General features: G+C 33.8%; 1 protein-coding gene across 1 annotated transcript; it reads right to left on the bottom strand.

Annotated features, from left to right (window-relative positions):
* Window positions 1–6,864: 6,864 nt before the first annotated feature.
* On the bottom strand, window positions 6,865–9,701 carry LOC114051798 (vomeronasal type-1 receptor 4-like). Its single transcript, XM_027874199.1, has 2 exons — window positions 9,639–9,701; window positions 6,865–7,758 (listed from the first exon to the last, which is right to left on the bottom strand). The coding sequence occupies exons 1-2, from the start codon at window positions 9,699–9,701 to the stop codon at window positions 6,865–6,867; spliced, it is 957 nt and encodes a 318-aa protein (XP_027730000.1).
* Between the last annotated feature and the right edge of the window lie 2,976 nt (window positions 9,702–12,677).

The following is a 12,677-nucleotide window of genomic DNA, read 5'->3' as shown; positions in this document are numbered from 1 at the left end:
TCTCTCTCTCTCTCTCTCTCTCTCTCTCTCTCTCTCTCTCTCTCTCTATCCAAAAATCTGTCCAGCCATCTTTGAGGACATATGATAAGAGTTTTTAGATAGAAACGATAGGAATAAACAAAAATGACTAAATATTCATAGTAGTTATTAGTGTGTATAATTATTTTTACTAGATAAAAATTAGTACTGAATCTTGACTTCATAAACATTTTATCAATGATATCATGAGAAACGAGGTTCAGTCACTCCTTGGTAGGGTTAGGGGTTTAGCCCAAGCATGCAGTCGCAACTCACTGCTCCCCTAGAAACATACCATGCAGAGTTCTGTCCTTCCTTAAGAAACAAAACTTAAACCGAAGTGAGCAAAGAAAACATTTATTTATGGTTCTTGCAAGAAGCAGGTATATGTGGTACCCCAAAAGGACACACATGCACACTGTACAGAATCAAGAGCAAGCTTTATACAGTTAGTTCAGTCCTACTCCTCCCTCCAGAGTCAGGATTGGTCTAGACTCTTTTGGGTTACATGCTTCCTGATATCCCCGCTTCATAACATGTCTCCCCTCCCATTAACATATTAAATGTGCCTAGTTTTGTGCTATTGCTGGGCAGAGAAGTCAGTATTAATGAGCCCATTACACACACACGCTCTCAGTAAAGCTTAACCTTTTCCTACTTCCAGCCTCTTTAACCAAACAACAAGTTTCATCCACTTTTAGCTAGTTCTAGAACCTCTGACCTAGAGCTACCTTTTCTCTCCATTTCCTTATATGGAAATATAACTGTTTCTTACCTCTCACAGTATTCATAAACAGAAAGATAGTTTATGCAATAAATTTAAGTAGTCACTAAGTTAGGATCAATACTTAAAATGTTGTATGACTAATTAAAAAGTTGAGAGTTGAGAAAAAAGAACATTTCTATCATAGCAGACGGTCAGTGAAAAAAGCAATCAGAACACTCACACCCTAAAATAATTACAATAGCAACACCCTAAAAGCACCCTAAAACAATTACAATAGCAACACCAAAGACCATTGATCATAGATCACCATTAGAGCTATAATAATAATAAGAAAGTTTGAAATATTGCAAGATTTAGCAAAATGTGATACAAACATGATGCGAGCACATACTATTGGAAAAAATGGTACTGATAGATTTGTTTAATACAAGTATGTCACAAACCTTAAATTTGTAAAAATCACATGGAGCTTATGGATGGATTTTTATTTTAGGAAAAGTAAGGTCCAGGGAAACTGGACCTTTAAGTACATAGAAATGATGAAAGTATGAGAAGATCGGAAATATTTGAAATCATAAAGCTGTGAGAGTTTTATTCCAGAATGTCTGATATTTTTTTTTGTCATGGTAATATTAAGGATCCAAAAGAGTTTATTAAATTGGGGTAGGAAGAGTGGAAGTCAAGGTTACAAGACAAGACAAGAAAAGACAAGATTAGAAGATGATTTCTTGGGAATAGGTAATGAGTTCTCTTTTCTGCATGTTGAGGTTTAGATGGCCAAGAGGCATTTGGTGATTTTAGATTCTGCATTACAAAAGAGGATACAGTGGGATATATAGACCTGGCAATCATCTACATAGAAATGACAACTTCATTCATTCAATACATATTTATTAAGTAATAAATTTATTAAGTTGTCTGCCCCAGGCAATCTCCTAAGCACTGGGGACACCAAAAGAGGCAAAAAGGAGACTATCCACATGGAGCTTACAATCAAATGGGGGAGACAACATGCAAATAAATATATACAAAGCAAGATATGAAAAGGAAAAATAAATGATTAGAGTTGGGGAAGCACTGGAATTAAGAGGGGTTGGGAATAGATAAATGGGTAATTTTGATTACGTGAAATTTGATTACATGAAATTATGAAGTTTTTGCAAAAACAAAACTAATGCAGCCAAAATTTCAGGAAACCAGGAAGTTAGAAGGAAAATTTTACAGAAAATTTCTCTGAGAAAACCTCATTTCTTAAATATATGGGGGAACTGAACAGAAGTTATGAAGAAAACCTTTCCCCAATTAGAGAAATTCAAATAAAAACACCTCTGAGATACTACCTCATATCTATCATATTGGTTAACATGACCAAAAAAGGAATATAAAAATACTAAAGAAGTTGTAGAAAAATTAGGACACTTTTGCACTGTTAGTGAAGTTGTATATTAGTCCAACCACTCTGGAGAACAATTCAGAAAAAGGAGTTATAAAACTGTGTCTACTCTTTGGCCCAGCAATACCCCTACTAGATTTCTATCTCAAAGAGATAAAAGGAAAAAGAACTTATTTTTACAATCCTATTTATAGCAGTTTTTTTGTGGTGGTAAGGGATTAGAAAATAAGGGTCTGTCCATCAATTGGGGAATGGAATAATAAGTTGTGATATATGTTTTGATGGAACACTATTATGCTGTAAGAAATTACAAAAAAAAAGTATGGTTTCAGAAAAACCTGAGATTTACATAAACTGATGCAAAGTAACGAAACCAGGAGAACATTATATACAGAAACACCAATATCATAATGATGATGAATTGTGAAAGACTTAGTTATTTTGCTGCAGATGATGATCCAAAACAATTCTGAAGGATCCATTGTGAATATTCTATGAATCTCCAGAGAAAGAACAGATAAACTCTGATTACACATAAAAGCATTCTTTTTTCATTTCTTTTATTTTTCTTGGTTTTATGGGTATATTTCTTTTTGCAACATGGATAATATAAAGTAATTTTGCATAACTTCACAAGTTTCAGCAATATCATATTTTTTGCCTTCTCAAGGGGTGGTGTAGCAGCAGAAAGGAAGGAAAAATTTGATATTCAAATTAAGAAAAATGTTAAAATTTTGCATATATTTAATGCAAATTTATGGGAAATATTCAATGAAATTAATAAAGTAAGTAATTTTTTTAATTAAAATAAAAAATAAATACATTATTATTTTATTTTAGCAACATTTTCTTATGAAATTTTGAATTCCAAGTTATATTTCTCCTTCAAACCTCCTCCCCTAGCCACTGAGAAGGCAGGGATACTATATTGATTATGCACATGAAATCATGCAAAACACTTCCACATTAGTCATATTTCCCCCAAAATGCTAGAAAAATATATTAGAATAATATACTTCAACTTTGACTCAGAATTTATCAGTTGTTTCTCTGGAGGTGGGTAGGATTTTGTCATCATGATTCCTTTGGAATTGTCATGGATCATTGTATTCATAGTGTAGCCAAGTCTTCCACAATTGCTTTTGATTACAACATTAATGTCACTGTGCACAATGATCTCCTCATTCTGCTCACTTTACTTTGTATCGGTTTATATAAGTTTTGCCATTTTTTCTGAAACTATTCTCCTCATTTTCTACAGCACAATAACACTGAAATACAATCATATGCCATAACTCCTTCAGCCATTCCCTAATTGATGAGCATTACTTCAATTTCCAGATTTTTGCCACCACAAAAGAGCTGCTATACAGAAAAACCTGGAAAGACTTACACAAACTGCTGCAAAGTAAAATGAATAGAACCAGGAGAACATTATACACAGTAAGAACAATGAACAACTGTGAAAAACTTAACTATTCTGAACAATACAATGATCCAAGACAATCCCAAGGTCTCACAATAACAAAATGCTATCCACCTCCACAGAACTGACAGAGTCTGAATGAAGATCAACACATAATAATTTTCACTCCATTTTTTCCTGTTTTGTTTTGTTTTTCCTCTATCTTCTTTCACAACATGACTAAAATGGAAATATGTTTTGCATGATGCCATATGTATAAGCTATATCAAATTACTTAAAGTCTCCAGAAAATGCAAGGAAAGGGAGAGAGGGAAATAATTTGGAACACAAAATTTAAAAAAACAACAACTTGTTTTTACATGTAATTGGAAGAAGATTCAAAACCTATTCAAGATCTCTAGAAAAAAAATTTTGGAGGTTTTTTTTAAAAATATATATCATTGACTATTAAAGACAACATGGTATACAGATGATTCAAAAAATCTTGGAGCTAAGAAAAACTGAACTTAAGGCCCTTCTCTGAAATATATTTATTATGTTTCTCTGGACAAGTATATATCCATATGTTCATATATCCATATACATATGTCCACTTCATACATGTATATGAATATATGTATATGCATGTGCATTTAGGTATATGAAAAAGGAAGAATGAAGAGAATGAGCATTTATATGGTTCCAGTGATGTGCTAGGCACTATGGTAAGTGCTATTTACAAATATTATCACATTTAACCCTCACAACAATCTGTATGGTAGGTGTTATTATTATCCACATGTTAAAGTCAAAGAAATTAAAGCAAATAGAAGTTGAGATAGGTCATACAGGTAGTAGGTGTAACTAAAAATTGAACTCTAAGAGTCTTTCTAAGTCCAGGCCTCACAATCTATCCATTATACCATCAACTAATGTAGGTATGTATATATTTGTATGTGAGTACGTATATACGAATATTTTTGTGTGTATGTATATATGTGTACATATTGTTTTTCCCCATCGGTTCATTTAAATAATAAATTGGTATTCATTTATAAAGAGGATCTTGGGTTCTCTTTACTTCTTTTCCTAATCTACCTATTACAACTACATGAAACTCTGTGTGTGTATATGTTGTGTGTGTGTATAAAAACATCTACATATAGATCTATCTAATACAGAGGTTGACTATGACATCATTTCTAAATTTGTAGAATTAATTGGGTTTCTGTTACAGATATTATTGAGGCAGCTACATGGCTCAGGTAATAGCTTAAAGATTATTTCTTCTGTACATCCATAATGGATTATTTTTGTGTTTTGCTTTGATCTATGTTTACATTGCTATAACAACAATTAAGGGAAGAGCTTCCTCTATAATTGTACAGTGTCCTGATCTGGGAGGCCAACTAATTCACCAGTTATCAACATATGATTGTGAAGAATTGTTTTTACTGAGCCCTGACCACTCTAAAAGGCTACTTTGTAAACAGGTAAATTGCCTAGTTTCTCTTCAATTAAGTATAGAGAAGCTTTCTTTTTGTTTGCTATCATACATTTCTCATAAATACTAAGATTTCTTAAGAGGACTCTATCATCTTTGTGAAGGTCCTGACACTGAACACAAATATCATAGAAACAGTTATTTATACATCATAGGAACATTCCTCTCATTGATAACATCACCAGGTAGTAAGTTTCTTTCAATTTTTCTCAACTAACAGGTATCCCAGTTTTGAATATCTATAGTCTCTCTTTCCTCAGAGACCTTAAAACATATGTCAAAAGATATTTGTGACTTTAGTTCAACTATCAGTAGGTAGGGTATAATACCATTGACATCATTCCCAGTACAATTCTATATATGTACCATAAAAGACACATGCTGGCTCCAGTGAAATTCATCTTCTGGTCACGGTATCTCTAACACACTCAACAGAATTGGATTAAAGACTTCCAGTTATGGATCACCTTCTGAACAATAGGGTGCTATTCCAAGCTTTTGAATATGAACCAGAACCAATATCTCTTTGAACATTGTACTTTGAAAGACTTTACCTTGTTATGAGTAGATCCTGAAAGGAAGTCCACAGGCTAAGAAATACTTTTCTCATAATACTTTGGCAAATGCAGAGGCCTTTAGGTTCCTAATTGGGTATGATTCGGCATACTGGGTAATGAGATCCATCGCTCCTGACTTCAGTTCTTTTTCTTTCCAGAAATAGGAAGACAATTCAGAGAAGTTTCAAAAATGTAATAATACTAAGCAATCGGCATAAGCCAATAGTACCTTTCTTTGTACAGAAGAGATACAATAGCCTAGCTCTTAGTGACTAGTTTTCTTTGGCAGTAAAATCTGTTTCATACCAATTCTACATTTTTTTCTTAATCCCTATGTCCAACACTATTATGTAGCTTTCAGAGTCAAAAAGTGATATATATGCCCTGGGTAGCACCAACTATTTCCTGCTACCAATTATAGAATAAGAAATGTTCTGGTATAAAACAGTACTCTGTTTTACAGTTTCAACTTCTGCCACTGTCTCTACAGCAAAGAGATTTCAAAAGACAAATGAGTACTTTGCAATCTCCACCTCCCTTCTTTTCTTGTATTTCTTCACATAGCCTTTAGTCAACCATTTACCCTCCCTAATCATCCACCGACAACTTAGGCAAAGAACATTTGTTCAATAAAACAAAATTCACATATGTTGTTGGCATAGAGCCTGGTATATAAACTAGTATGCTTTATAGATTGCAACTTATTCTACAGTGTTTAATTTGCAAGACCCATAGCCCTTGGAGATATTAGATTAATACCAATTTCTTAGCTTTTTCTATCATATTTCTATCCTATATTGATCAGCAAACAAACAAACAAATAAAACTTACCATTGCTGCAACTATATTGCTATATTGAACATTTTAGTAATTGGGTGACTTTTCCTTAATTTCCCTAAGTTTTATCTCTATGAGAAGAAGAAATTCAAGTATAAGTGTATTGAACTTGATAACTATTAAAATGTCTTCCTTCTATGAAGGACAGGACCGCATTGAAATTATTACCAACCTTCTTGGAACATTCCTCTCTTTTCCATTGACCCCCCCCGATTTGTCATTGTTCTCAACAGAATGGCCCATATGTAAAGGAATTTAGCTTTGAGAAAGCAAAATAATGATTTTCAGATTTTTAGAAACTTGATATTTTGCTCCAATGGCCTTTTTTTTTTAGAATGAGAGGTTTGGACAGAGTGAGATTTGAGTGTTTTTTTAACCTCACAATTTTGTGGCTCATTGACTTTACACATTTTTCTTAGGTTTTCATGAAAGGAGATAAGCCATTTTCATCCTTTTGTAAACATTACAAGGACTGGGGATCTGAGAGTCACTGCAGATTAAAACAAAGGGACTGACTACTGGATAACACAAGTTAAAAAACACATTGACATATATCACCCATTGGTTTGTGTCTTTAGAATTATCTAACAAAATAATAAAGAGGGAACTGACTGAATAAAAACATACAAAGATGCTCATGAGCAACAGGATGATTTTGGTGGCTCTGGTCTCTGCGGAGGCATTGGGGCTATAGCTGGTCTTATGAGTGTGTTGGACTTGCCGGTGGTGTGTGTACAAAACAAGCACCATGTAGCCACTGGTAATGGCCATGATGTCCACAAACACTGCATTGTAAAATGAAATCCAGATTATAAGTTTTGAGGTAGTCATGGCATACCTATGTGTAGAAAAATACCGTAGGTTCCTGTTCAACTCATTGTTTGTGTTGTTCCTGGTTCCAGTCACATATAGAGTCACAATCATATCTATCAACAGAATGAGTCCAAACATGAAGACACAGGATAGAACAATGCACTTTGGGGCTCTGACTTTGAGCTCAACCCATTTGGGGCTGCTGGAGCAGATGATCTTGGCCTGGCAGACACTCAGGAAGCAGGTAGTACAAAGGGAAAAACCTCGGCACACTCTTTGCAAATAAATTATGATTTTATATTCAGCATCAGCTAAGAAAATTTCCTGGATGCAGATCTGAATTGCCCATGGTACTTCTCTGAAGAGAATCATCATAATGTTGGAAAAGGCCACATTAATTAAAACCAGGCTAATGGTTCTTATCCTTGGGCAAGTGATTAAATTAGAGCTGTATAAGTAAAGGAGTAAGCCATTCCCAAAGATTCCAATTATAATCTGAAACATCTAGAAAATGAACAGGACAACATCATAAGATTGAATTCCTTATTGTATCAGACAGAAAAATGGTTTTCAGACCCAAAGTTACCTGTGAAGGAAGAGAGAGCATTGTGTTATAGAATCAGATATTTCAAATGAGATTCTACATACTTCTGACTAATCAGATAATCTTCAATAAATTGTTTTTCATGGAGATGTTGTTTTAGAAAATGTTATTCATATTTTTGAGTTTAATAATACAAGTATTGTTATTGTTAAGAACTGTAAAATAATTTTACTGGTAAGGAAGAGTTAGTTATTTTATTATATTTTATCTCCTATGTCTATATTTTTATATATTCAACTCTGTCTATATTATTCAATTTTAGAAGGTCATTGATACTTTGGAGATTAATATTGTTGTAGTTCAGTCAGTTTCAGTCAAGTCTGAATCTTTGTGACCCTATTTGTAGTTTTCTTGGCAAAGATACTGGAGTGGTTTGTCCTTTCCCTCTCCAGCTCATTTTACTAGTGAGGAAATTCAGGCACATTGGGTTAAGTGACTTGCCCAGGTACAGAGCTAGTAAATATCTGAGGTCAGATTTCAACTTAGGGAAATGAGTCTTCTGACTCTAGGCCCAGTACTTCATCCACAGTATCACCTAGCTGCCATTTTAGAGATTATCCAGAGGGTAATAGATGATAAAAAATACAGAATGATATCAGATGATGACATTAGGGATGATATAGGAAAAAATGTTGTTAGATGATGGTTCAAAAAATAAAATGCTTAGCTTGGGAAGAGAAGGCTTCAGGGGAACTACATAGCAAATATGAGAAAATTTTGTTGAGAAAATCACATTATAAAAATTCTATGTTAAATTGAGTGATAGATGAACAGTCTTTTGGAGAATCTTAGAAAAGAGTCAATTGTGAATAGCTCACATGTAGAAAAATGTTGATTTGTTTCTCTTCTGTCCCCAAAATTAGAACTATGGAATCATCTGGTACATGAGAGAAATATATTTAAGTTTGATGAATTGATAATAATCCAAAGAGTTTTTAAACAATAGACAAGGTTGTATTGAGAGGTAGCAAGTTGTCCATTACCAGAGATCTTCATTTTGAGGTTGAATGATTAATTAAAGAGAATATCATAGACAAGATTGTTTTACAGGTATGGATTGGAATAGAGTTGCCTTCTGTTTTTGGAAGGCTTTGAATTACTCTTGGATTTACTTCGTATTCCTTATGCTATCTCCTAAAAATATTAGGAGATTTAATAATAAAATCATGTATTTTAAGACCATCTGGAAAGCATCCAGTTCCCTTTCATTCCACCCTTGATTTTGAATGTAGCTATGATTGAAGTGTCAGGCAACATTGACACCATTGTGGTCAAGGTTGCTGGTTGGCTTGTACTTGTTTTGGTCTAGATATCAAAGGTGAGCAGCCATACTTTGTAGCTCTTACATTTCTATTGTTGTCAGACTGAGAGTTTATGGCATTTTCAGTTGTAGGCTATTGTTAGTAAGAGGATCCTATGTCTTTTGACTGAAAGGATTATGATGCCTCCAATATTGGAACATAAATGATCATGAAGAGCTGTTCAATAGGGAAATTATTGCCACAAATACAACCACCCCTGAAGCTGAGCTGTCACTCAAAATCATTGCAGTGTAAGTCTTTGGGTATTCCAAAAGGAGTAAGATTCTGAGGACATGCTCGCAGAACTCAAGACTATCCAATGCAGGGATAAACACTGACTCACGAGAAATTTTTAGGTAAATAAGATTCTCAGGGTTTCAATTATGTGCCTCATAAACTACTCTCTTACTCTCCTCACTGACATCAAAAGTAGGATCAGACAAGTCTACAAAGCAAGCTTGGCCAACAATGGCTTTTACCCATTCGCTGAAAGCAGCATCAGAGAGGGAAAGATGCTGGTGCCTCCTGGATTCTCTAGTCATTACAACTACTTACTGCACAATAAATCAATTGCCCTACATTCCTGATTTTTATGGGAAAGTATCCAGGAATATGTAGCCTTAGTGTTAGAGAAAACAAGCTTTTTTGACCATTTCTTTTAGTAGGGAATAAAATAATTAAAGTAGGCTTTTGGCAGGACTGATCTGAAATAAGTTTTATGTTTTCTTTTTATTATTATTATTCAAGTATTCCTGAAAGACCTAGACCTGTGTCTCTTTAGAAATGACATTGTTAGTCTCTCCAGAGCTCCAAACATGAAAATTATATGCTAGTGAGGTATGGTTCAGAGAGCTTTGAATTGGGAGTGCAAGAGGTAAATGAGTTGAAATTCCATTTGCTGCTCACTAACAGTGTGTCAACAAACACAGCACTTAATTTCTATATGTCTCATATCTGCATTAGTGAAATATAGATGATACTGTTGCTTTAGAAATTTGTTGTAAAGATCAAATGGTATAATTGATGTAAAAGACTTCAAAATCCTTGAAGTATTTCCCACAATTTCACTCATTTCTATAGACACATGTGGAATCATGAAATCTGATCAATGAAAACTCAGCAGTTCCTTTGAGCACAGCCATCCTTTCAGACACCATTCAATTCAGACACCATCCCAGTTGCTCTTTTCTTATCCTTAATAGATTTCTATAATACCCCAATACACTTATTTGGCTTAGTCTATGACTCTCATGGGCTCCTCATTTTAAACAATAAATCATCCTGAGCTCTTTCTGGTAGGGCTTCAGTACATGATTCATCTATATTGATAATTAGATTAATGAGTATGGCATTTCCTGTTGCCTTGCCAAACATGGCCTACTGTGACACTATTTTAAGAGACTATTTTCTGTTTTTGTTTTTTTTTTTTTTTTTTTTGAGGCAGTTGGGGTTAAGCAACTTACCCAGAGTCACACACCTAGTGAGTGTTATGTATCTGAGGTCAGATTGGAACTCAGGTCCTCCTGACTCCAGGGCTGATGCTCTAGCCACTGCTAGCTGCAACCCCCCCTCCCCATTCTTTGTTCTTGAATGTACATACTATGAACTTGTTCAACAAATGTTCATATTGGTGCATTGGATTTTTGCAAACAAAATATTTAAATAAAGTGCAGCATTATGATAAATGAAATTATAGCAAAATAACTTCAGAAAATCTAAAAAATCAAGTTTTTCTTTTTCTTTTTCTTTTTTTTCTTTTTTTGCTGAATAAAGCTGGAAGGAACAGATTTTCCTCAAAGACATAGCAGGATTTTTTCTGTGACTCATCTTTAGAAGAATTTATCCTTAAGCACATTGCTTCTAGATATAATGCTACCCACCATGGAGGCCACATGGCCAAAAATTAGACAGTTCTAGATATCTCCTTAGCAGTATGGTTGAAGAATCTGTGTTTCCCTGCACCCCCCCCAAAAAAAGTGTTTCCTTGACTATAAACTAGGAAATATAATCCATGGACATCTAAAAGTTAATAAAATTACTCAGAAGAATGTAATTGTCTTCCTACACGTTCTTAGCCTTTGAGAAAAAATGAATTGAGTACTGAGTACTGTCGTAAAATGTTGGCCATATCAATGTACATGACTATGATGGCCAAGGTAGGAACATTTAGTGCTTCTTAGTGAACCACCTTTTTCACCCTGGAAACGTAGAATGAGAGCTCATGGGAGTGGGCATGCAACCCATGTCAGAACTCAAGATATGAATTGGTTACAAAGAAGAGACAGAACTAATTTGGAATATGAACTGATTATTTTGCTAGACATTGTTGTTGTTTACACATGTGTATTTCAGACTAGAAATTTTGACTATCTTAGACACTCATTGACCTTGTCATCTCACACATTGGAAAGAGAGAAAAAGAAACTAGAACAGAATGTTTTACAAAGAGTGTATTAGTATAGGAACTAACTTTTTAAAAAGAAACTATTACTGTCTCATCATGGATAAGTTACTTAACTTTGAGTATTGAATAGAACATTTTAAATTAATCATTAAGAAATTTTTTATGGAGTCTGAACAAAAAAATTGTTGAAATTGATTTAGGTTATAAATCTTCACTGAGGAAGACAAGGGAACAAGCATTTTTACAGTATCTACTCTGTGTCAGACACTATGACCAACACTTTATAAATATTTAACCATTTTTATCCTTCTAACAGCCTTAGAAGGGGGTGTTACTATTATCCACACTTGACACTTGTGGAAACTGAGGCAGACAGAAGTTAAGTGGCTGATCCATTGTGATACAGATAAAAAATGTTTAAGGGCACATGTGAACTCACATATTTCTAATTTCAGACACAGAGCTCCATCCACTGCATTACCTATATACACAGTGATCAATTTCTCTTGGTTTTCTTCCAGTATTCTTATTTTGTCAATATTTTCTCTATTTGTAGATTTTGGCACAAATTCTTTGTATGTTTTGATTGGTCATATGCTTTCATATTTATTTTCTGAAGAAATTTTTTGCTATTTCTATTTGTAATGTTGGCAAAAAAAAGTAGATGGCTTGGTAGCACAGTTGAAAGAATGTCAGGCCTGGAGTCAAGAAAGCCTGAGGAAAAATCCAGCTTCAGATACTTATTATAATATCCTGGGTAAGTCACTTAATCTTTGTTTATCTCAGTTTTCACATTTGTCAAAAGAGGGTAATAATAGCAACTATCTTGCGTGTTTGTGGTTAAGATCAAATGACATAACAACTGTAAAACACTTAGCACAGTGCCTGGCACTTAGTAAGTATTATCTAAATATTATTGTCTGTATTATTCTTGTTTTTGTTGCTATTATTATTATTATATTGTTCTTTAGCATTCTGTATAATTTTATTAAGATAAACTTCAATGTAATTTTTTTCATTTATATTTCTTTTTTTTCCATTCCTTGTTAACTATATTTAAACTCTCTGTGCTTTTTGAGAAAGTTATATTGCAATAGCAGAAAAGAAACATGGT

Source organism: Vombatus ursinus, unplaced genomic scaffold, assembly GCF_900497805.2.
Source record: "Vombatus ursinus unplaced genomic scaffold, bare-nosed wombat genome assembly UNPS02014806.1, whole genome shotgun sequence".
NCBI lineage: Eukaryota > Metazoa > Chordata > Mammalia > Diprotodontia > Vombatidae > Vombatus > Vombatus ursinus.
The sequence above is the reverse complement of the archived record's forward strand: the minus strand, read 5'-3'. Positions and strand labels throughout refer to the sequence as shown.